The 27,462-nt window shown below is 46.6% G+C and overlaps 1 protein-coding gene across 1 annotated transcript; it reads right to left on the bottom strand.

Annotated features, from left to right (window-relative positions):
* Nucleotides 1–24,987, bottom strand: CA5A (carbonic anhydrase 5A). Its single transcript, XM_088448010.1, has 7 exons — nt 24,765–24,987; nt 19,171–19,368; nt 14,980–15,098; nt 14,035–14,130; nt 13,882–13,944; nt 3,203–3,358; nt 1–2,554 (listed from the first exon to the last, which is right to left on the bottom strand). Exons 1-7 carry the CDS (start codon nt 24,910–24,912, stop codon nt 2,369–2,371), a joined length of 966 nt encoding a protein of 321 aa, XP_088304136.1. The 5' UTR covers nt 24,913–24,987; the 3' UTR covers nt 1–2,368.
* Between the last annotated feature and the right edge of the window lie 2,475 nt (nt 24,988–27,462).

Raw genomic sequence — 27,462 nt, 5'->3', positions numbered from 1 at the left:
GTTTGTAAAAAGTTCTTTATTTAAAAAATAAACATGATTCATATGTTGTTAGAACAGTAGAAGAAGGGTCTAATTAGAATAAGCCCCCTCTCGTACAGTGTTACGCGTACACTCTACATAATAACTTGATTCTTACAATATCACCTATAAGCGATACAAGCCAAAACAAACACATGTAATAAAAAACAAAAAAACAAACAAACAAGAAAAGCTTTAAAAAGACAAATTCATGTATATTAAAAAAAAAAAATATTAAATGGAAGTCACAATTTCTCAAAAACAAACAAACAAAAAAAAAACGTTCCGACCCCAATTTACTAACCTCGATGTATTAGACCAACATCAAATTTAAATACATTTAGCAACTTTGAATATAATGAACACGCAGCATGCACCAGAAATGTTAGGCCAAGAGCTACATCATTATATAATCCGAAGCGATTATTCTACTGTATAATTCTGTATCCCTTCTATATACACTGCTACAAGTCAACAGCGGAGAGTTCTCAGAAGACACTTATACTTAACATCAGCACAAATAGGGGCAGTATACAATGAGCAGTCTGCATGTCTACAACAATTTCATTTACACTGAACAGTAAAAGTACCCATCACCCACATGGAGGCGGCCATATTGTGGGCTGGGCCAACATCAATCTACTAGTGAAATCACTGAGGGATGAGGCACTGGTATAAGAGGCACTAAATGCCTCATTGAGGACACTAATTCCTGGTGAAGTGATCGGCTACATCCTCGTGTATATGGTCTCCAAAAACATGGCTGACTAATGACAAACATACAGCGACATGGACAGATGCGAACACATCTAAAGTGAAAAACAATCCCATAAACCATCGGGGAGCAGAGAATCGGATTTGCAGGGGAGCAGCATGCGCCCGTAGACTATGGGCGTAGACGAGTGCCCAACGTTTACCGCTGCGGCACTACGCTGCCGGCCGCCGGAGAGAGAGGAGGGGGCCCCGGTCAGAGACTGCACAAGGGCCCCCCCTCCTCTCTTGATATGCCCCTGCATAATTATATATATATATATATATATATATATATATATATATATATATATACATACATATACATACATACACACACACACCTTGTATACAGGTCAGATTGGTGACCTGGAACCCATGCTCTGCTCTACAGAATCCTCTATACACACATACATACACATACATACACACACACCTTGTAGTATACAGGTCAGATTGGTGACCTGGAACCCATACTCTGCTCTACAGAATCCTCTATACACACAGGCGATAACTGCAGTAGCTACACAATTCTATGATAGATTAAATTGAATTCATATTAAGGACTAAAAAATAAACTGCAGATTTGTTTCATGAAAAGCCATGGTACTGCTAAGCTCTCCGGGGCTGATAAACAGGTTTTCTGTCATTGCCGAATGACTCTGTACATACTGCGCTAAAGTCAACTGCACCATTATAACTAACGCAGATTACCCCGCAATGCCCAAAGTGTAACAGAGTATTAAACAGGCACCTGTGACGGCTGATAGCACCAAAAGTAAGCACACCTATCCTCTGTGCATAACGCAATTAGAGCGCGAGCCTTACAGACCGATTCAAATTACCCCCAGGTGGATCCGTCAGTACAGGATAGAAAAATATACCCCATTTTTCGGATGAATTGCTGAACAACTAAATCTGCCTGAGCGTGTCCCTATCGGCACGGGGAGGGGGAAATAGGACACGAGAAGTGTGTGTTGTGTTCTGTGTGTGTGTGTCTGTCTCTGTGTGCGTGTCTGTCTCTGTGTGCGTGTCTGTCTCTGTGTGCGTGTCTGTCTCTGTGTGCGTGTCTGTCTCTGTGTGCGTGTCTGTCTCTGTGTGCGTGTCTGTCTCTGTGTGCGTGTGTGTGTGTGGGGGGGGGGTGTTTAAACACAGAAGGACAAATAAGGCTCAAGCTGCATTAAATAAGGTAATGCGGAAGAGGCCAGATTTCTCACTAAGCCACGGCACTGCAAAACGTTACTTCATATTACACCCAACACAAATGGTCCACACAAAATGCATCAGTGATCCGCATAGCGTGGTCCGACAACATTACCGACACCTGCCATGCTTGCTCTGACTATGAAATCTGCTAGATAGTATGTCCTCTAAAGCACGTGGGGTGTGTATGTGTGTGTGTCAAGGGTATAACGTTATAAGTAAGATATAATCCCAGTCTATATTTGAGAGGCAGGCATCTGTGCTGTCGGAATGCTACAGTATTAGGTCATACACAGTATCACTATATTGTTCAGAGCGGGCAGGGTTTCCACGTGTGTGCACACCGTCATTATCAGGCCATACACAAGGGCCATATCGCTGCCGTAGTCGTGCGCACTTATCCAGCTTGCCGTTGCTGCGAGGTCCCCCCGTCATCCTTTTTTAAATCGGACAATTTAAGTGCCGGTTGGAAGGTTGAATGGACTGTGCGGTTCTTCAGCGGCTGGAGAGGGCGGAAGTTGTCCACCATGTTTTTCTCCTCTTCCCCCACAGCGGTGTAGAGTAAACTGCGGAACACGGCCAGCTACAAAGACAAGCGAGAGAGTTACTGGCGGTGATGTCATACGTTCCCGGCTTTCTCTGTGCTTCTTATACATAGATCGTAGCTTTTACAACACCAAAGGGAAGGGAAGGGCGATATCATAGAACAAATATTCATGTAGGAATTGGAGCTAAAGTATCCCCACATTCCATAAACGTATCAATGTTTTTACCTTCAGTTACAACAAAATAAATAAATATATATATATATATATATATATATATATGGCCTGGTTGTGAGTTGAAAGTTGCAATGTCACTAGTGGGCTGAGGTAAGACGTGATCTGGATCAGGTGTCCGCTATAGGACAAGGATGACTGGCCGTGTGACCGCGCCTTACAGTAAGTGGCATATTACCTACTACAGCATCCAATGTACCGCTGAGAATGGAGGAGCCGCCTCTGACTCATTAGGGTCTCCCCGCAATACACTGAAAGAAGTCCGCATGCCTACACCCTATAGCCACATAACATCTGGTCATTAACACAGTACGTCATTTACAGGCTCCGTCCCAAAGCAAATACCGACAGGCTAATGTCACATTTCTCGGGGTGAGAGGTCAGGTCATTGGGCCATAAATGTTCTTTAGGAGCTGAATTTTCCCAGCCCGATTTTCAACAGACAAAATCACCTGACTGTGGTCAACTTCAATCGGTTTCTTCATTATAATCCAGGTCACGGACTCGGTCAGCGGTGGCGTGGTTAAAGAGCCAGAGTAAGTCCAATAATCGCTGCAAGTTGGTAGAAGGCAGGACGGGTCAAAATGATTGAATCCTGTAAGAGAATCCTAAAAAAAATATATATATAAATAAATAAATATTATATATATATTTATTAGCACTCCTGAATAGATTCAAACACCAGTGAGTTTATTAAAAATCCATACAATGTAAAGCAGTGATGTCCTCGAGCTTGACATATATAGAATATATCCATACAAAAGGTTCACATAGTAAACAATACATTGTGCAATTGAGTATCTAGCATATACATAACATTACATTAAAAGATCACAAAATTGCAGGGAACCATAGCAATTAAACCCTAGATTTTGCTTCCCAATATTCGGACCATCCAAACCATCTAATGAAAGGATTAGAAACGGATGAGGAGTAAGATACTCCCGCTGTCTCACACTCGTAATGGGATTGCACATCTTTCCCAATAGCATCCAAACTGGGACTATAAGGTGAACGCCAGCAGGGTTGGACTGGCCCACAGGGGTACAGGGGAAATCCCCGGTGGGCCCCACTGCCTGTGGGACCACCCTCCTCTTCTAGGTGTCAGGTTCCAGACCTCAAATTATAGATTGTTATCTAGACGGCCAATTACCTGGAGGAGCAGAACCACTGATCAACATGGAGGCTTGGTTAACTTCTATAGAAACTACTGTACATCAAGATTTTATTAATGGATAGTCAAGTGTCTATGGTAGCTCGCCACACCCCTTAAGCATGGCCCCTACCACTGAATTTTTCCCGGTGGGCCCTTCATGCCCCAGTCCGACACAGAACGCCAGTGTCGTGCCAACAGTAATTTAGTGGCTAGGAAAACATGACCAATAATATAACGATCGTTATTGGTCAAGCCACCATGATATAAATGGAATAATGCTATTAATGGATGCGGTGGGATAGATACATTCAGTATTTTAGAGATTAGGGCAAACACTGATGACCATAAAACCTTGATACGAGAGCACGACCAAAATATATGGGCCAAAGACCCCACATTTCCACACTTACGCCAACAAAGGTTGGATTGGGAGGGCCAGAGAGTATGCATTGATACCGGTGTGAAATATAAACGATGAAGCAATTTATAAAGCTGTTCGTTGTGGGGAAATGCACTTATAGAGGATAACACAAGTTCGGAATGTGATATGCCAATCTCCCTCAGGGATTATACAGGAGAGGTCTGCCTCCCATTTCAATAAAGATTTAAATTTGGTAAATTCGTGGGGGTTAGTTAAATATAAATACCACCAAGTAATATCTCCAATCTTACACAATCGATCAATAAGAAATGTGGGTAATCTCTGCACTATATGTGGAGGAGGAGTAATACCACCGAGCCAATGTCTTAATTGTAGGTACTTATAAAAGTCTCTGGGAGGGAGCGAGAATAATGGTTGAAGCTGGGTAAATGATAACAAGGAATCAGGAGCAGTTACGTCAGCCAAGGTAAGGATTCCTCGGGCTCTCCAAGTGTCAAAAGATAAATTCGGGATCAAGGTGGCTAGGCCCTCAAGGGAAAAGTTACTACAGGGAAGGAGAATGTCCGATGCTATCGTGGCTAATTCTAGCCATGCTTTACGGGAGTTGGAAACAGACACTGACTTTCCTAAAGCCCTCACCGAAACCGAAGAGGGGAACCAAAGACAATCTGTAATACCTCTTTTCCACCAAAAACCCAGGTCCGACCTGGGTTTTTGGACATGGTTCGAACCCTGGTCAGACCCATTTACACTGCACCTTTCATCTGGGTTACTCACAGGTCAGCCCTGTTCACACTGAACTCAGGTCTGCCCTGCTAAACCTGTGAGGTCATTAAAAGTGGGAGGTGACTGCTCCACAGCCACCAATCAGCTCATTTTAGGCATGATCCAGGTCAGATAACCCGGGTTGCACCGTTTACACTGCACCATTGCCCGGGTCCATCCTGGGTCCAACCCTGGTAGCTACCTGGGTTGGATTGCAGGGTCACTTGACCCAGGTTATTTTTCAGGGACCCATTTACACTGAGCTGCGACCTGGGTAGACCCAGCAAAAACCCAGGTTTTTGCTCTGGTGTAAAAGGGGTATAAGAGGGAATGGGAAAACCATACTACGCTCCAAAAGAACCCACGATTTTGAATTCACCTGGGTAAACCATGCATTAAGTTGGGAAATCATTGTAGCTAGCTGATAACATCGTAAATCTGGGTAAGCTAATCCCCCCTCTGAATTTGGATAAGACAAAGTCTCATTCAGACCCGGTCGCAAGCGCTGAGCGCTCGCAACCAGGTCGACGTTAAGGCCCTGCACACGCGCAGTGGGCGCACTGCGCGTGCTAAGCCCGGAGCGAGAGAAAAATTCTCTCCCTCCGGAGCTCACTACAAAAGCGGTGGCTGTCGATGTTGATCGACAGCTCGCCCCGTTTTGTAGGCAGGGCGTGGGGGTGGCTACACAAACGGAGGCTTGCCGTTTGGGGACGGCCCCACTGATATCAGCAGTGATGTCAGTGGGGAGCTTCCTGCTCGATCCCTGGGGCTTGCTGTTGCCGAGACCCAACCTTATTGTCTCGTCGCAAGTCGCGATGGTTTTGTCCATCGCGACCATCAACCTGGTCCAGTCGCTAAAGCAGTGGGTGGTAAACCACAGCTTAGCTAGCGACCAGGAGGCCGCACTTAAAAAAAAACAAGCGGCCGCCCTCATTCAGAACGAGCGCTCGCTTCTTGCGAGCGCCTCTGAATGAGGGCCATAGTCTTCCTAGCTAATCTAGGTTTCTTGCCCTTCTATATATATATATATATATATATATATATATATACTTAATAGATACTGCGTGAAACCTGTTAAGGATTGTTTCGGGGACTAATGAAGGGACTGTCCAAAATAAATAGACTTTTCGGCAGAATCACCATTTTAATGGCCGATATGCGACCGAACCAGGAAACATTTTGCATCATCCAGTCAGTCATTAATAAAGTGACACCTCGCAACAGGGGTAAATAATTAGCCGAAATGAATCTATTAGTAGTGTGAGTTAAATGGATCCCAAGGTACTTGATACTATTCTCTTGCCAGGAATAAGAATAGTTTGATTTTAGGGATTGTAGTATTGCTGGAGAAAAATGAATAGGTAGAGCTTCGGTATTAGATCTGTTTCATTTATAAATAAAGATACTTTATAGTAGGTTTCTAGTACTGAATGCAAGCATGGTAGAGACATAGCAGGGCTCGTGAGGGTCAGAAGGACGTCATCTGCAAACAAACTGATTATATATGTCTGACCAAAATAAAAAACTGGACCATGAATAGCATGGGGAGATCGAATAGTCTCCGCCAGAGGTTCAATTGCTAACACGAACATCAGTGGGGATAAAGGACATCCTGGCGCGTACGGTTAGTAATCGGAAATACTGATGACAAAATACCGTTTGCAAAACTTCTGGCTGAAGGGTTGGAATATAACGCTGCGATCGATGACGGTGCGAGACCCCTGAAACCAAATTTGTGAAGAACAGCACGAAGATCCCCCCCAGTGCAACCTGTCAAATGCCTTCTCGGCGTCTACGGATAACAATAAAAGGGGCTGGCCAATTTCCGAGAAGGCATCCACAATATCAAATCACTCGTCTCGTGTTGTCAGGAGACTGACGGCCTTGAACGGGAAGCAGTCAGGAAGCAGACGGACGGAATCCCGAGCGTCGGCTTCCCAACTGTCTGATCCCGGCAAGGGGTTAAATGACAGGCGTCGAAATCCCGACGCCCTTTCATTTTACTTACGCCGGGAGCCCCACACCCGGCTTACCGATCGAATGTAAGCCGGGCGCGGACAGCCGCGCGGGGGGGTCTGGTTTAGGGCTCCTGGGGGGGACTTAGGGTTAGGCACACCCCCGGGAGTTTAAGGTTAGGCTAGGGGAAGGGGAATCCCCTTGAACAAATCCAAACTGGTACTGAAGGATAAGTGTAGGAAGTAAAGGAGTAATCCTATTTGCAATTAATTTAGCATAGATTTTGACATCTGTATTGAGGAGCGCAATTGGACGATAATTAAGTAGCAAAGCCGAATTTTTCCCCGGTTTAGGAAACGCAACGATTCTTGCCTCTAGCATTTATACTGGGAACGACCCCACCCAGGAGGCCTCATTAAACAGCTGAACAAGAAGTGGAGATAAAGTGTCTGTGAAACATTAGTAAAATGAATGAATGTATCTATCAGGATCAGGGGCCTTCTCCAAAGGGAGAGATTTAATAACTAATTCAATTTCCTCTCTGGACCATGGTCGCTCAAGTGAGCGAAGCGCGTCGGGTTCTAACGAAGGCAGGTTAATATTTTCCAAAAAGTTTGCAATGTCAACTTTCGTTGGTTGATGGACCTTAGAATCTGCATGTTGATTGTACAGGGTGGTATAGTACTCAGCAAAAGCACCAGCTATAGAGAAAGGATCCGATATTTTCCTGCCTTCTAGAGTAGATATCAGTCTAATACGGTTCCTCGCTCGTGTACCCCTTAATTTCCTTACATGCATACGGCCTGCCCTGTCCCCGGAACATAACATTTTTGAACCTCTTTCAGTGCTAACGCATTCCATTCCTCCCGAACTTTAAGGAGTGGACGATAGATTTCGTCATTGGACGGGTCAGTCTTATGTTTAAATTCTAAGTCAGTAAGGTCGGGATTCTATATCAGCCAGGGGAGACGCTGCACTCTTGCGCATGCGCGCCGCGGCTTGAATGGCCGACCCCCTTACCACTGCTTTTAAAGCGCACCAGAATGTAAGTAGGGACGTATCCTCTGGTTCATTGGTCTCCAAAAATAAAGAGAGGGAGCTGGCTATAGTATGTTTAACGTCTACATTTAGAAGGGGATGTTCACCCGATCCGCCAGGGACCAGGAGGGGTTCTGGAGCGAGTAACATCCCAATAAAGGGTTAACGCTGCATGGTCGGACCATGTAACTGGCAATATAGAGGTTCGAGTAATATAATGAAGTGTCCATTTACCAAAGAGGGCTAAGTCAATACGCGAATAAGATTTATGGACGTGGGAATAGAAGGTGTAATCTTTCACACCATGGTGTTTGGCCCTCCATACATCGTATAAATCGTATTCACATAAGATATGTCCAGTGGCAGAACTCCCGGAGACAATGGAGTCATTTGCCGCCGGGCGTCAGCCCTGAAAGGGGCACCTGGCTCCATTGTCCCCGGGAGCTGCATGGAGAAGGAGCGCCGCTGATCAGCGCTCCACCTCCATTGGCGTAACTACGGAGGGTGCAAGGGGTGCGGTCGCACCCCCTGCACCCTCCATTTGCCGGGCGCCCGCTGAGTATGTTACCAGCGGGCGCACGGCTCCTATTCAAACCCCCGGCAGCAGCCGGAGGACGGAGCTCCCTCCGTCTTCCGGGTCCCGCAGTGTACTATGGGAGTGACGTCATAACGTCACTCCCATAGTGCCGAGGAGCGGACACCGGGGACAGAGCTCAGGAGTGAGCTCCGTCTTCCGGGTCCCGCAGTGCACTATGGGAGTGACGTAATGACATCACTCCCATAGTGCCGAGTAGCGGACGCCGGGGATGGCCGGCAGCAGCACTGGAGCGAGGATAAAGGTAAGTTTGTTTTTTTTTGTGTGTGCGCGCGAACACCACTGGGGGCAACTACAGGGTGCTCACTACTGAGGGCAACTACAGGGGCCTCACTACTGGGGGCAACTACAGGGGCCTCACTACTGGGGGCAACTACAGGGGCCTCACTACTGGGGGCAACTACAGGGGCCTCACTACTGGGGCCTCACTACTGGGGGCAACTACAGGGGCCTCACTACTGGGGGTAACTACAGGGGCCCTCACTACTGGGGGCAACTACAGGGGCCTCACTACTGGGGGCAACTACAGGGGCCTCACTACTGGGGCCTCACTACTGGGGCCTCACTACTGGGGCCTCACTACTGGGGCCTCACTACTGGGGCCTCACTACTGGGGGCAACTACAGGGGCCTCACTACTGGGGGCAACTAAAGGGGCCTCACTACTGGGGGCAACTACAGGGGCCTCACTACTGGGGGGCAACTACAGGGGCCTCACTACTGGGGGGCAACTACAGGGGCCTCACTACTGGGGGGCAACTACAGGGGCCTCACTACTGGGGGGCAACTACAGGGGCCTCACTACTGGGGGGCAACTACAGGGGCCTCACTACTGGGGGGGCAACTACAGGGGCCTCACTACTGGGGGGCAACTACAGGGGCCTCACTACTGGGGGGCAACTACAGGGGCCTCACTACTGGGGGGCAACTACAGGGGCCTCACTACTGGGGGGCAACTACAGGGGCCTCACTACTGGGGGGCAACTACAGGGGCCTCACTACTGGGGGGCAACTACAGGGGCCTCACTACTGGGGGGCAACTACAGGGGCCTCACTACTGGGGGGCAACTACAGGGGCCTCACTACTGGGGGGCAACTACAGGGGCCTCACTACTGGGGGGCAACTACAGGGGCCTCACTACTGGGGGGCAACTACAGGGGCCTCACTACTGGGGGGCAACTACAGGGGCCTCACTACTGGGGGGCAACTACAGGGGCCTCACTACTGGGGGGCAACTACAGGGGCCTCACTACTGGGGGGCAACTACAGGGGCCTCACTACTGGGGGGCAACTACAGGGGCCTCACTACTGGGGGGCAACTACAGGGGCCTCACTACTGGGGGGCAACTACAGGGGCCTCACTACTGGGGGGCAACTACAGGGGCCTCACTACTGGGGGGCAACTACAGGGGCCTCACTACTGGGGGCAACTACAGGGGCCTCACTACTGGGGGCAACTACAGGGGCCTCACTACTGGGGGCAACTACAGGGGCCTCACTACTGGGGGCAACTAAAGGGGCCTCACTACTGGGGGCAACTACAGGGGCCTCACTACTGGGGGCAACTACAGGGGCCTCACTACTGGGGGGCAACTACAGGGGCCTCACTACTGGGGGGCAACTACAGGGGCCTCACTACTGGGGGGGCAACTACAGGGGCCTCACTACTGGGGGGCAACTACAGGGGCCTCACTACTGGGGGGCAACTACAGGGGCCTCACTACTGGGGGGCAACTACAGGGGCCTCACTACTGGGGGGCAACTACAGGGGCCTCACTACTGGGGGGCAACTACAGGGGCCTCACTACTGGGGGGCAACTACAGGGGCCTCACTACTGGGGGGCAACTACAGGGGCCTCACTACTGGGGGGCAACTACAGGGGCCTCACTACTGGGGGGCAACTACAGGGGCCTCACTACTGGGGGGCAACTACAGGGGCCTCACTACTGGGGGGCAACTACAGGGGCCTCACTACTGGGGGGCAACTACAGGGGCCTCACTACTGGGGGGCAACTACAGGGGCCTCACTACTGGGGGGCAACTACAGGGGCCTCACTACTGGGGGGCAACTACAGGGGCCTCACTACTGGGGGGCAACTACAGGGGCCTCACTACTGGGGGGCAACTACAGGGGCCTCACTACTGGGGGGCAACTACAGGGGCCTCACTACTGGGGGGCAACTACAGGGGCCTCACTACTGGGGGGCAACTACAGGGGCCTCACTACTGGGGGGCAACTACAGGGGCCTCACTACTGGGGGGGCAACTACAGGGGCCTCACTACTGGGGGGCAACTACAGGGGCCTCACTACTGGGGGGCAACTACAGGGGCCTCACTACTGGGGGGCAACTACAGGGGCCTCACTACTGGGGGGCAACTACAGGGGCCTCACTACTGGGGGGCAACTACAGGGGCCTCACTACTGGGGGGCAACTACAGGGGCCTCACTACTGGGGGGCAACTACAGGGGCCTCACTACTGGGGGGCAACTACAGGGGCCTCACTACTGGGGGGCAACTACAGGGGCCTCACTACTGGGGGGCAACTACAGGGGCCTCACTACTGGGGGGCAACTACAGGGGCCTCACTACTGGGGGGCAACTACAGGGGCCTCACTACTGGGGGGCAACTACAGGGGCCTCACTACTGGGGGGCAACTACAGGGGCCTCACTACTGGGGGGCAACTACAGGGGCCTCACTACTGGGGGGCAACTACAGGGGCCTCACTACTGGGGGGCAACTACAGGGGCCTCACTACTGGGGGGCAACTACAGGGGCCTCACTACTGGGGGGCAACTACAGGGGCCTCACTACTGGGGGGCAACTACAGGGGCCTCACTACTGGGGGGCAACTACAGGGGCCTCACTACTGGGGGGCAACTACAGGGGCCTCACTACTGGGGGGCAACTACAGGGGCCTCACTACTGGGGGGCAACTACAGGGGCCTCACTACTGGGGGCAACTACTGGAGGTACTGCATAGGGGGACCATTACTGGGGAGCATTACATAGACGGGCACTGCATAGGGGGACCACTACTGGGGGCATTATATAAAAGGAACTGCATAAGGGGGGGCGGCGGCAGCTGGGGCTGGCATAGGTGCTGGGGGGTGGTACATTTTAGTTTGAGGGGGGGGGGGGGGCACCAACATTTATCTTGCCTCCGGGCACCTGGGATGAAGTTACGCCACTGGATATGTCTAAACAAGTGGGAATGATCCTGAGTGGAACGTGAGTGGGCTTTAATTTTTGCAGAAGATTTATCAAGAGAGGGGTTGAGAACCATATTAAAATCTCCCAAGATCAAAATTGACCCTTTACTGCAAGATTGGAGAAGCCATACAAAATGTCCTAATAAAAGTGGGTTGTTTGGTATTTGGGGTATATATTGAAGCAATTGTCAATAGTTTATTATCTAAGAGACCTATGAGTATTAAATATCTGCCTTCTTGGTCTGTTATTTGGTCCTGCATAACAAAATGACAAGAGTTGGAAAAAAGTTTGCGACCCCCGCTTTCTTAGAGGGTCCTTTAGACATATAACATTTAGGAAATTTGGAATCAGAGCATTGGGGAGGGGAAAAGTGGAGGAAATGAGTCTCCTGTAAAGCAAGAAACACCCCACGATTATCACATCGTGTCCTATATACAGTATATGGCATATGGGAGAGAAAAAAAATAAATAAAATTACTTTTTACCCCACATGATGAGGACCCCAAATTCACACAGGTCCGGGCACCATAGCTAGGTCTCCAGCCCTGATTCATTAGTGTCCTTGGCTTAACCTAACTGAACTCCCCAACTCTGGGCCACCCTCCCCTCCCTCCCTAAGGTTTTAAGTCCTTCTCCTGCTTCACCAAAGACTTCCCATCTGCACAACAGCTCAGCTCAGTCACATGGCTCAGTCACATGGCTCAGTCACCTAATTTAAAAAAAAAATAAAATCCTTAGCTTAAAAGGGGAGCGTGAGAAGACCGGTCTGACAATTTTACTAACCCACTGGCTGGTAGCGCAGTATTTGTGTTCCACACAGCGACAGGCACAGCTCCTTGCACTCAGCAGTGGAATTGCTATGCAGCAGTTTGCACATTGCCCTGTCCAGTTTAAGCATGGTTTGGCAGAACAATCCATGTTTTCCTTAGAAAGGCTCTCGGACAAATGGCGATCAGAACGAGTTACAAGCTACCGCAAGAATATTAGGCGAATCCATCACCCTCTGCCAAAATGATGGGAGTTGTTGTCCAAACACTGGAAAGATACAAGTTGCTGTGTGCTAAAGTAACCACTCACTTGTTTTAGCATAAATGTTCAGCATTATGTAGAGAGGATCTTACTTATCAGACTTTGCATTTAATAAAATGGATACAGCCGTAGCTCCAGTTCTCAGAATAATCCGCTTACAGCCCACTGAAGGCTTCCAAGTCACCCGACCGAAAATACGACTATTTGTACTTTAACGCCCTCTTGTGGCCCAACATGTAACTTCCCAAAATATAGTACTGCAAACGAGACACACATTGGGGCTAAAGCAGAATTGGCCACAAAATAGGTTATTAAGTTACACCTACAAGAACAAAAAAAAAACAGCGCAGGGAATAAGAGCCTATTTTCGCCGACATGCAGAGTTCCAACTGCGCTCAAGATCCGGTCAAAGCAGCAGCATAAGTGTCCACTTTACGCTACCTACTCGTCACACACAGACACGACTGCTTTCTAAACAATTTCCTGTACGTGCAACAAATGCTTTTGTTATTAGAGAGTTTGTAGAAGATCAAATGAAACCTAATACAGCAGAGACGACGCCCAGTCTTGCGTTCGCTAAAGAAAAATAAGTCTGGTTAGGGGAGCATTCGCAAATCAATCTCTAGCACTACGCTAATGCTGGTGACCGTCCTCCTGTGGTATTTGCACTTGCCGTGACCCCCTCGCAGACAATACCGGCTTTCCCAGGCGTATTCCGGTCGCCTTCCAGGTCTGCCGCTGGTTGTATATGTATGAATGCGCCCTTACTGTACTTGGCCACAATCGCTGGGAACCAGTGCGACCCGTTCCCGCGCATCCGGGTGCCAGTCACTGGAGCCAGGCGTAAGTGGCTGAATGTTGGAAATCAGTATGGGCGCGCACGCGTTGGCAGACTGTTCTGGGCATGCGCATAGCCCTTTCACATTAAATACGCCAGCAGTGCCCGGTCTGTATCAGCCCTGGCGAGTATAACCCCACATCAGCAAAGCTTTACCTTATATCTGACAGTAGGCAATATGTGAACCAAACTCTCCAGCTGCTGATGGTGTCTTCCAAGCTGTGGAGATATATTATTGGGCATCAGGCAACAGACTAAACCAAGAACAAACGTCACAGAGGGAGAATGGAAGGAAGATTAATAAATCACCTTCAGGAATATTCCAATAACAGCCAGACCATTGTCTTCCATTATAGCTTCCTCGAAGGTCCGATATTTGGAGCAGTTCCAGTGAACCAGGTGGAGCTGAAAAATCAAGGATTGGAGATGATTACTTTGTCCTTGTAGATACAATGTATCCATTTCCCAGTGTCCTGAGGATTTCATTCTCCATCTCTGAATTACGTTGAGCAAATAAACTCAACATTACAAAAATTAACCCCCACGTCCCCCGTCCCCTCTCCTTTTACAGCTGAGGCTCCTCCCACAATTGTAAGACACTGTCCAGGGGGGATCTGATAGAGGCGGAGCTGCTCTTACATCCCTGTTGCTATAATAATGCTTGAAACGAATCTAATCAATGTACTGAGCATTTCTGCAGTGCATGAATTGTTCCTTTCTGTTCATTTCTCTGTGCGATGAGCAATGGTCAGTTTATCAAACAGGGAAGAGCACGTGACGTTCTATGTATTACACACACGTCACAGATGTCATATGGGCTCATCAAGGATACAGTTTTAGGGTCTATACTGTGGGGACACAGTAAATGAACCCTAATTCCAGAGTCACTGAACAACAATCCGACAGCCTGGACCCACTATGCCGGCGGTAATATGGAGAGGCCACGGGAAACCTGAGTCCGGTGTAACTCCATATTATGCATTGGTGTTAGGGCTAGAGTTATGAAGCGACCGCTGCTTTTCAGTGGGTTTGACCTGAAAATTGAAAGAGACAATAACATTAAGTGCAAAGCGTGACATATCTTGCACTTATTACTGCCCCTTTACATTTCCGGGTCAAACTTGCCAGGAAGCAGCGGCTTGCAAAAGCAACCACAAGGTACATATAGCCCTTTAGTTTTAATGACAGGCTTAGGCCAGTCCCTTTGGTGGAATTATCACAGCGCAGGTTAATGGACGCGCGCCAATGACTGACCTCTGCAGGAAACACTTTGCTGTCCACAGTGTGCTCGGACCCCCAGTCATTGTTCACCCCCCAGTGGAAATGGAACTGCTTCAGTCTGTAAGGGTTTTCCAGCGGACCCCCACTCACCACTGCAATAAGAGGACAAGCGGCATGAGAGGGGCGACAGAGGAGGAACAGGCTTCTCACACACAGCAACAACGGGGTATTGTCAGCGCCAACATGACGCAGAGAATGTGTAACGTCACTGCCTGTCCTAGTGCAGCGCACAGTCTATGGGGTTTATATATCAGGCAGTGGAGAGTGTGGAGGAGTGGACCAGTGAGGAAGTTGCCCATAGCAACCAATCAGTTCCTAACTATTATTTTATAGACTGTACTAGATAAATGCTGCTTCAAAGCCGATTGGTTGCTATGGGTAACTTCTCCACATTTTTCACTGCTTGATACATAAACCCCTGTACACCCCACCCCCACAAGTAGATACGGTTTAATACATTTTTATTGTTAAAGGTACAATATACTCCTAGACATCATTATAGGTACATTATACTCATTATAGGTACATTATACTCCTAGACATCATTAAAGGTACATTATACTCCTAGAGATCATTATAGGTACATTATACTCTTAGAGATCATTATAGGTACAATATACTCCTAGAGATCATTAAAGGTACATTATATCCACTGACATTTGTGTGACACATTTTACATGTATTCCTAACGCAATCCCACACGTGCTTTTTTTAGGGAAAAGCAACTTGCGTTGCGTTTCCGTGCGCTTTCCACATTTCAACACACCTGAAACTACACGATCGCCTGCAAATCACACGTGGACTGAACGCACGTAACATGGTTACACCCACTACCATCAAACAATGCACCGAACGTGACTGATTAGGCTTCCAAGAGGGTCTCTCCAAATGAACGTTGTTCAAATTCCACCCTCCTATTTTTTACCAAGGATAATTGGCAGATAATTGGCGTGCTGGCCAGCTCTCCTGTTCTCCTGGGTCCTGCCAGCAGCGGGTACGATTACAGCATTTGCCTGCGCTCCCGGGCTGCTGCTCCCCTGACGTGGATTATATGACGCAGCGGACGCGGCTTTCACACTCAAAGTTCGTTTTGCTTCATCAGTGACTTTGGACGTATTTAAAATGAATTTCTGAGCAGTTAGTGGCAGCCCGGCGTCTCCGGTACACTGACTGGTGTTTTCCTACGTCTGCGATGCGAATAAGACGTAGAACGTAAAGCAAAAATTGCTACGCTACATCTCTCTGTGCGGCTCGTGCTACATGGCGTATTAAGCTTTGTGCATGAGGACGCATCTGTATAGAAAAAGGACAAATTATGAGAATTACACCCAGTATAGAGTACAAGAGAAGTAGTACTGTGCTGTTGTCCATGCATACGGATGGCGAGAATTACACCTAGCATACAAAAAGAGAGAAGTAGTACTGTGCTGCTGTCCATGCATATGGAATAAGGACAGATGACGATAATGACATCCACCATATAGAACAAGAGAAGTAGTACTGTGCTGTTGTCCCTACATACGAACTAAGGACAAATGGTGAGCATTACACCCAGCATACAGAAAGAGAGAAGTAGTACTGTGCTGCTGTCCATTCATATGGAATTAGGACAGATGAAGAGAATTACATCCAGCATATATAAGTAGTACTGTGCTATTGTCTATATATATATGGAATTAGGACAGATGAAGATAATTACATCCATCATACAGAACAAGAGAAGTAGTACTGTGCTATTGTCTATATATATATATGGAATTAGGACAGATGAAGATAATTACATCCATCATACAGAACAAGAGAAGTAGTACTGTGCTGTTGTCTATACATATGGAATTAGGACAAATGAAGAGAATTGCATCCACCATATAGAACAAGAGAAGTAGTACTGTGCTGTTGGCTATACATATGGAATTAGGACAAATGAAGAGAATTGCATCCATCATACAGAACAAGAGAAGTAGTACTGTGCTGTTGGCTATACATATGGAATTAGGACAGATGAAGAGAATTGCATCCATCATACAGAACAAGAGAAGTAGTACTGTGCTGTTGGCTATACATATGGAATAAGAACAGATGGAGAAAATTACATCCAGCATACGTGATGCTGTGTGTCTGTTCTGCTTGTGCATATACCTATAGCTGTAGAGAATTGCACCCAGGACGCAGAGCATTGCCGCAATACTAAGAATCACATACAGAACAAAAAAAGAAGGGGAACGATGCAAATCTGCACCTGGACTTACTCCTAAATAAGAGCCAGTGTTGGCAGTGTCACAGTGCTAGTTATATTATCCTTTATCAGCTGTGAACGGTGTGAACACTACGTGCGAGTCTGCCAGCTGATTACAGAGCCTCCGATACGCAGATTACATACAAGCGGCTCATTCATGCGCACCTAGCAAGCTGCAAGATAAAAGGGAGATAGCGTTACATATTAACAGGCCGAGTCACGCGCAGGTCCTGCAACGCACTCACTCCCAGGTGACGGGGGAAATTCAACAGAACAGAAGAGAATTCTGCAGATATCATTCACTTTACACATGGCAGAATTATTACAGAGCCCACTAAAGAGTCAATGCTGAGAATATTTCACAAGTCTTTTCCATAGTAGCATGTAATGAGTTAACTGGGAGGTAAAGACAGGTGCTGCAATGCCTGGGGATTATTGCATCACGTTCCGGTGAGAGATGAGCAGGACGCTGACCGCACTCTGGTCGCGCTCTCACTGCAGGGACCTCAGATCTTCCCGCTTCACATTCACTCGGCACAAACCCACAAGTATTTATCCTTCACAAATAAGAGTAAAGGCTTTGCCTCTGTTGCATTTATCCTACAAACCCTAATTAATAATATAAACGTAATAATGTTTTGTATGAGGAATAATCACAGTGTGTCTCTCCAAAACAACCGTAATGATCAATAGATATCCGATCATAATCCATAGGATCATCCTCAGCCATGCAGGTAAATGTGGCTGAAAGACGTCCGCTAATAATCAATGCATGCAGCCGCTCTATCGAGCCCCGTCTAACCCAAAAGTGACCCAGCTGCTCAATTGTTATAATGTGTCATATAAGAGTATTTCTGAAGCATAAAGGTCGGTTATTCTTGATAGATGGTTAAATCGCGGCTTGATTCTCAATGACGGGTCAATATTTGTACGTAGAGCACTGAAGCCTTTGCTGGCAGCAGACTGAGCGGAATGCACTGGCTAGAAGCCTAATTGCTGCTGCCCATTAGAGAGACAGAGAAAAGGCTCTGCATTAGTTTAGGAGCTGGAAAAAGATGGGACAGTAGCCAGAGAGGGAGGCAGGACCAAAGATAAAGTGCAATAAGGGAACATTAGGCGAACAAACAAGAGGAGACATTGAATTTTCTGTATACGTGCGCAGATATCCCATCATACGCTGAAAAACATTTTGCTTTCGCCTAGTTTGAAAGCACGACAGATCCTTGGTTTAAGAATCATTTTCCATATAGCACGGTGGTTAGCATTACTGTCTCACAGCAATGAGGTCATGGGTTCAATTCCCAGTCGTAATATATATGTGTGGAGTTTATATGTTCTTCCTGTGTTTGCGTGGGTTTCCTCCCACAAACTTCTGAGACAATTAGCACTACTGGGTATGTTGGTGCACTTGTATTTTAGGGAATTTAGACTGAAAGCTCCTAATGGGGAAGGGACTGCTAGTGTTCAATCTAGGCCCGACGGCAGGCAGGGCGCGGACCTAGAGCTAGGGCACATCTGCGCGCGCTGAAGCCAATGAAAAGGGGGCGTGTCTTTATGACGAGTCTTCTTTTCGTCACTCTTGGGGGTGTGCTCGGCACTTACGGACATGCTGGGCAGCCCCCAAGCGCCGCCCATTCACCGGCTGTGACCGCTGCGCTGCCATTTTCCCCACCCATGGGACACTGCGGCCCGCGGGTGGAGGACAGAACCTGCAGGCTGTTTCAGCGGGGCACTACGCTGGAGGGCAGGGGTCTTTCTGCCCTTCAGAATTAGGGCAAGGCACGGCACCCCGCGGGAACGCTAACTGCTATGAATGACTTATAACCTCTGTACAGCTCTGAGTAAACTTGTGGCGCTATATAAATAATCTATAATAATAATAACATACGTCGATTGTTGGGTGACAGCATCTCAACAAAACCTCTTACCCGACTTATCGGTGGAGTCGTCGTACTCTACAAGGAAGGAATAGCCATTATTCCAGATGTGCAGACACGAATTCGGGTCATACTGGGTGCTGATGGGTGCAAGCTGAGGGTGATAAACGCTGTCACGCACACGGATGTTAATAGGAGACTGGCGGGATCCTCCGGGTATATCTAAGGGTCCCTTCCACAAAGGGTGCACTGAAAAGAGAGATAACACAGGGAAGAAGCAGAACATTAGCAAATAAAGGAAAAAAAACATTTGGGGTTCATAAAGGAAAAAAACAGGAACACGGGGGATAGATCAAATAGGGGAGATAGCGGGATTAGGGATACACAGCATACAACAGAAGTCAAATGACATCAGGCATTGACGTAATATATACACATCGTCTAACTATATCCTGTAACTTTTTTAACTAGTTAAAAAAAATAAACAAACAAGAAAAAAATACAATCAACAAGTAACAATAAAGGGAGGGATAAGTGAGAAAGGGGGAATAAGATAGGGGAACAGAGGATCTAGGATCTCCTGTACTTCTCATACATCGCTAACTCTCTCTGTGATGTCACAGAAAGTTCAAGACTAAGCACAGAATATGCTAAGCAGTGACATCCTTTGCCACAAGAGCTTATTCTCTACCAAAAGTCCAATGTATACCCCGACCATATGTTGTAATCTGACTGGACGGGACAATCCAGCGAGGAGCTCAAAAACCACAGATTCCACTGGATTACAATGTAAATTGGCCATAACAGGCCGCCGAGGGCTGGTCAGCAGATGAAATGATACATTCATTTATGGAGGTTATTGGCCAAAGCGATTTACAGTATATAGTATACAGTCACATCATATCCTGCATGACATACCAATGTCACTTTCATTGGCCAGCCTGAGTGATACAACCTGCATGTGCGGCTATCATTAGGTTATTGCAAAACAATGTAATAAACAGGAGATCCCTTATGGTAACAAAGCATGACGCCTCGCTGCAAGCCTCAGGGGTTATCTCAGCCCCAATCTCTTATGGGACAAGTGACAGCACCAGGAGCTTTTGTACAATCATTCCGGGATAAAGCTGGTAAACACACACAAGATAATTATGCTGGACAAGCTTACAGTAACCGCACTATAACATGTAAGTGAAATGTTTTCAGGTAAAAAGTATATAGGTGAGAGTTCGAGTGCAGATAAGGGCAACCACACACATATACATTGTGTAATACAGGAACAGTACACACACAGGAGAAAAGCAGCTAATGTACAAGCCAGGCCCTGGGGCATGTCATTACTGCCAACCCTGCAGGGTGTTACATTGTCTCAGGAAGACAGGATCAGGGACACAAAATGAGAGAGAAACAGTAACCCACTGCTGAAATCCTCTGCCGCAGCTGTGGGGGCTTAGTTACCGAAGTTGCAGGGAGAGGTTTTATATACGTCATCAGATTTATACAGTATATTCCATTAGTAACCTGATATAGAGATTGCACCCCCCCCCCCCCCGTCCCACACACACACTCTCCCAGCTATTGCTGATGGTTTTAAATTCAATCAGGTATTTCTTATATTATGTACTAATCTCTCAGTCTTGCAGATGTCACCAGGATTTAAACTTTGTTGTGTACTCTGTACCCCCCCCCCCACACCCACAACATAGCTTTTTAATGAAGCACATACAGAATACAGTGTGTCATTACAGCGTTATTACATGCTGAGATCCATTACCATGTATAATACATTTAAATACACTATAGTGCTGGGTACACACTAGGTCGACGGGTCAGTTGTTTGGCCGACCTACTTATATGACGAATGGTAAGTGCATATACACTTACCAATCGCCCGCCCGATGTGTCGGGCCTGATGTCGATCACCGCCGGGTCCCTGCAGCATGTGCACGGGCGATGGGCAGGTCGCCTGTACACACCAGCAGATGCACCGATATATCTGCAACGTCGGTCACAGACATATTGGGTTTACGCACCTGCCGACGCACTCACGATATCTTGCCCAGTGTGTATCCGGCTTTAAAGAACTATTTAAATTCAAATAAATACTAAATATCCAAAATATCCATGGTCTCCTCCTTTAAAATAAAAAATAAAAAAACAATGAAACAGCAATCTGCTTTCCTGCAATGTACGGATTGCAAATATCATATAATCAACGGCAATAAATTGTAGCAGCCGCACAACAGTGATAGTGTCAGTGGGAGTGGTCAAGGCACACTCAGCCAATCAGAATAGACTGCTGATTATCAGTGCCTATATTGCACCCGTACATTATAAGCCTATGGACATGTGCGTAAGCATGGTAGTCTGCACACGCCCTTAAGCTGGGTACACACTAAACGGCGTGTGTACACAGTGACGGAACGACGCAATGTAGCGATACATCGTGCAATATATTGTAACATGCTGCATGTAGCCGTTCATTGCATCAGCCCATCTGCTGTGCAGAACACGATCGCGAACGAGGGATCGGACATAGACAAAGCACGAGCCGTACAATATAATGCTCTGATCTGCGATGGAACGATATATCATAGGAAGGATCATATGGCGTGTACCCAGCTTTACTGCATTTGCTGAATGCTTACGCGCCCTATCGCCCTCTCTATCTCTCTAAAAGTCAGGAGTCCCAAGCGCAATAAACGACTAATTCTGTTTTTTTGTTTTTTGTTTTTAGACACAATTTGTGCCCCAAAAAATAATAATTAAAATGGGATTTCTCCCAACTCTACAAGTGTCCACATTGGCTTCAGAGCTCTAGTCTATAACATACTTTACACAACACGTGCAATATACCCTTAACAACAACCTACACTCCTCAGTGTATTATATCATCAGCATGAGGTAATATAATACAGGGGGGGGGCACTCACAGTGTACACTCCTCAGTATGAGGTAATATAATATATGGGGGCACTCACAGTGTACACTCCTCAGTATGAGGTAATATAATGCATGGGGGCACTCACAGTGTACACTCCTCAGTATGAGGTAATATAATACAGGGGGGGCACTCACAGTGTACACTCCTCAGTATGAGGTAATATAATACATGGGGCACTCACAGTGTACACTCCTCAGTATGAGGTAATATAATACAAGGGGCACTCACAGTATACACTCCTCAGTATGAGGTAATATAATGCATGTGGGCACTCACAGTGTACACTCCTCAGTATGAGGTAATATAATACATGAGTAGCACTCACAGTGTACACTCCTCAGTATGAGGTAATATAATGCATGTGGGCACTCACAGTGTACATTCCTCAGTATGAGGTAATATAATGCATGGGGGCACTCACAGTGTACACTCCTCAGTATGAGGTAATATAATGCATGGGGGCACTCACAGTGTACACTCCTCAGTATGAGGTAATATAATACAAGGGGCACTCACAGTGTACGCTCCTCAGTATGAGGTAATATAATACATGGGTAGCACTCACAGTGTACACTCCTCAGTATGAGGTAATATAATACATGAGTAGCACTCACAGTGTACACTCCTCAGTATGAGGTAATATAATACATGGGGCACTCACAGTGTACACTCCTCAGTATGAGGTAATATAATACATGGGGGCACTCACAGTGTACACTCCTCAGTATGAGGTAATATAATACATGGGGGCACTCACAGTGTACACTCCTCAGTATGAGGTAATATAATGCATGGGGGCACTCACAGTGTACACTCCTCAGTATGAGGTAATATAATGCATGGGTAGCACTCACAGTGTACACTCCTCAGTATGAGGTAATATAATGCATGGGGGCATTCACAGTGTACACTCCTCAGTATGAGGTAATATAATGCATGGGGGCATTCACAGTGTACACTCCTCAGTATGAGGTAATATAATACATGGGGGCATTCACAGTGTACACTCCTCAGTATGAGGTAATATAATACATGGGGCACTCACAGTGTACACTCCTCAGTATGAGGTAATATAATACATGGGGGCACTCACAGTGTACACTTCTCAGTATGACGTAATATAATACATGGGGCACTCACAGTGTACACGCCTCAGTGTATTATATCATCAGCATGAGGTAATATAATACATGGGGGCACTCACAGTGTACATTCCTCAGTATGAGGTAATATAATACATGGGGGCACTCACAGTGTACATTCCTCAGTATGAGGTAATATAGTACATGGGGGCACTCACAGTATACACTCCTCAGTATGAGGTAATATAATACATGGGGGCACTCACAGTGTACACTCCTCAGTATGAGGTAATATAATACATGGGGCACTCACAGTGTACACTCCTCAGTATGACGTAATATAATACATGGGGCACTCACAGTGTACACGCCTCAGTGTATTATATCATCAGCATGAGGTAATATAATACATGGGGGCACTCACAGTGTACATTCCTCAGTATGAGGTAATATAATACATGGGGGCACTCACAGTGTACATTCCTCAGTATGAGGTAATATAGTACATGGGGGCACTCACAGTATACACTCCTCAGTATGAGGTAATATAATACATGGGGGCACTCACAGTGTACACTCCTCAGTATGAGGTAATATAATACATGGGGCACTCACAGTGTACACTCCTCAGTATGAGGTAATATAATACATGGGGCACTCACAGTGTACACTCCTCAGTATGAGGTAATATAGTACATGGGGGCACTCACAGTATACACTCCTCAGTATGAGGTAATATTATACATGGGGGCACTCACAGTGTACACTCCTCAGTATGAGGTAATATAATACATGGGGCACTCACAGTGTACACTCCTCAGTATGACGTAATATAATACATGGGGCACTCACAGTGTACACGCCTCAGTGTATTATATCATCAGCATGAGGTAATATAATACATGGGGGCACTCACAGTGTACATTCCTCAGTATGAGGTAATATAATACATGGGGGCACTCACAGTGTACATTCCTCAGTATGAGGTAATATAGTACATGGGGGCACTCACAGTATACACTCCTCAGTATGAGGTAATATAATACATGGGGGCACTCACAGTGTACACTCCTCAGTATGAGGTAATAATACATGGGGCACTCACAGTGTACACTCCTCAGTATGAGGTAATATAATACATGGGGCACTCACAGTGTACACTCCTCAGTATGAGGTAATATAGTACATGGGGGCACTCACAGTATACTCTCCTCAGTGTATTATATCATCAGCACAGACAGCAGCATATAAAATATATAGGGGATATGTAATACTTAGGGGGCACTGTACACAGAGCCCCAGCAGCACATTACATACAGAGGGGATATATCATGTAACATACAGAGGGGATATATCATGTAACATACAGAGGGGATATATCATGTAACATACAGAGGGGATATATCATGTAACATACAGAGGGGATATATCATGTAACATACAGAGGGGATATATCATGTAACATACATGGGAGGTCACTCACAGGCCACACTCCTCAGTGTGTTATATGACCAGCACAGACAGCAGCACATAACATACAGAGGGGATATATCATACATAACACATAGGGGGCAGCCCCAGCAGCAAATTACATATATAATACATGGGGGGTCACTCACAGTCCACATTCCTCAGCTTGTAGGAGCAGGCAGAGATGTTGCACATACGGGCAGGCACTGGGGTGGGGGGTCTCGCTGAGGGGCCTCTCCCTGGCCACCTGGGGACCAGCCCCGGAGAGAGCAGCCTCCTGCACCTGAGCAGCACCATGTCAGGGTCCCTGCGCCCGGGTACAGTCCCCCAGCTGCACAACAACAACACCGACCCCCTCCTCTGCCTGGCCACGCCCACTGCTCCGCCAACACCTCCATCCAACGGGCGATGGCCAGCCAATCACAGCCAGCAGCGGACACGAGTCGTGGAACGCACACTTCCGGGTAATGCTAGTACAGCTGGAAAGAATCTCAGCCAATCACCGTTTGTGTTCCCAGACCCCGCCCCCCCATGATGAGGAGGAGGAGTGAAGTCATGTATGTAACATGTTATTCCTGTATTACACTGACTGATGTGCACATGGAACATTCCTAATCAAGTGTCATCTAAACCAGGATCACAGTCTGGTCATGTTCTGCTCCTGCTTTTCTCATTTATTTTCAGATAGTGTTTGCTACAAAAAGTATTTTACTAACAGTTCATAACCTGCCATGATGGAAATAGATTCCTGTTATAGAGTGTACAGCCATGGCCTAAAGCTGTGAGAATTACACAAGTATTGGTTTTCATAGAGTTTGCTGCTTCAGTGTTTTTAGGGTATACGTTCAGGAAGGCGGTGGACGCAATGCCGACCGCTGGCTTCCCGACTGCTTAATCCCGGCGAGGGTTAAATGACAGCCATCTAAATCTAGACGCCTGTCATTTTACCAACGCTGGGAGACCGGCGTCCGGCATACCGATTGAACGGATGCTGGGCGCCGAGCGTGGACAGCCACGCGGGGGTGGTTAGGTTTAGGGCTCCCGGGGGGGACTTAGGGCTAGGCACCCCCCCTGGGAGGTTAGGTGAATGGGGGGTTAGGCACCCCCGGGGGGAGGTTAGGGTTAGGCACTCCCTCAGGGGACTTAGGGTTAGGCGGCGGGGAAGGGGCGGTTAGATTTAGGCACTTACAGGGGGGATCAGGGTTAGGCACCTTGAAGGAGGGTTAGGGGGTAGAATTAGATCAATTTTGCCTAAGAACACAGCCATGAATAAAGAATGGTACCAAAAGATCCTCCAAGAGTAACTTCTCCCAACCATCCAAGAACGGTTTGGTGATGAACAATGACTTTCCCAGCATGATGGAGCACGTTGCCATAAGGCAAAAGTGATAACTAAGTGGCTCGGGGAACAAAACATCAAAATTTTGGGTCCATGGCCAGGAAACTCCCCAGACCTTAATCCCATTGAGAACTTGTGGTCAATCCTCATGAGGCGGGTAGCCAAACAAAAACCCACAAATTCTGACAAACTCCAAGTATTGATTAGGCAAGAATGGGCGGCCATAAGTCAGTATGTGGCCTAGAAGGTGAATGACAGCATGCCGGAGCGAATTGCAGAGGTCTTGAAAAAGAAGAGTCAACACTGCAAATATTGACTCTGCATAAACTTAATGTAATTGTCAATAAAAACCTTTGTCACTTATGTAATGCTGTAATGTTACCTCAGTATACCATAGTAACATATGACACTTATGTAATGCTGTAATGTTACCTCAGTATACCACAGTAACATCTGACACTTATGTAATGCTGTAATGTTACCTCAGTATACCATAGTAACATCTGACACTTATGTAATGCTGTCATGTTACCTTAGTATACCATAGTAACATCTGACACTTATGTAATGCTGTAATGTTACCTCAGTATACCATAGTAACATCTGACACTTATGTAATGCTGTAATGTTACCTCAGTATACCATAGTAACATCTGACACTTATGTAATGCTGTAATGTTACCTCAGTATACCATAGTAACATCTGACACTTATGTAATGCTGTAATGTTACCTCAGTATACCATAGTAACATCTGACACTTATGTAATGCTGTAATATTACCTCAGTATACCATAGTAACATCTGACACTTATGTAATGCTGTAATGTTACCTCAGTATACCATAGTAACATCTGACACTTATGTAATGCTGTAATGTTACCTCAGTATAACACAGTAACATCTGAGACTTATGTAATGCTGTAATATTACCTCAGTATACCATAGTAACATCTGACACTTATGTAATGCTGTAATGTTACCTCAGTATACCATTGTAACACCTGACACTTATGTAATGCTAATAATAAACCAAGAGAGAAAGAAGACTTCTTGTTGGGGGCACTCGTTTGTAAATAAAAATAGTTAAAATATAACTTTTAATATAGTGTTACTAAAAAGATAGACTAAACAGACAGACATACATACAACATATATTTAACCCTTATGATTAAGGGAGCCAAATCATATAGGGATAAAATACCCTATATGGATTCAAAAACTCAGTTTGGCGACATAAATTTAATAGAGTGATCCCTCTGTGATATCAAATTAAACACAATTGCAATGACAATAATGTGTCTGATGAAAGTAATGCCACACCACAAGCAGCAGAAATATAGTTACAACAGGTGATAATTATCAATCATAATTCAATAAATCAGCAATATATATCAGAAGGTATAATTCATCTGGACATCAGACTATAATTATCTCAAATCAGGCTCTAAAAACAGAGCACATGTACATATAATTGAAACATGTACACACAGCTGTGTATAACACATA

This window comes from Taudactylus pleione, unplaced genomic scaffold (genome assembly GCF_031769625.1).
Source record: "Taudactylus pleione unplaced genomic scaffold, aTauple2 ptg000447l, whole genome shotgun sequence".
Taxonomy (NCBI): Eukaryota; Metazoa; Chordata; class Amphibia; order Anura; family Myobatrachidae; genus Taudactylus; species Taudactylus pleione.
Note: the sequence above shows the minus strand (reverse complement) of the source record. Positions and strands in the feature narration are given on the sequence as shown.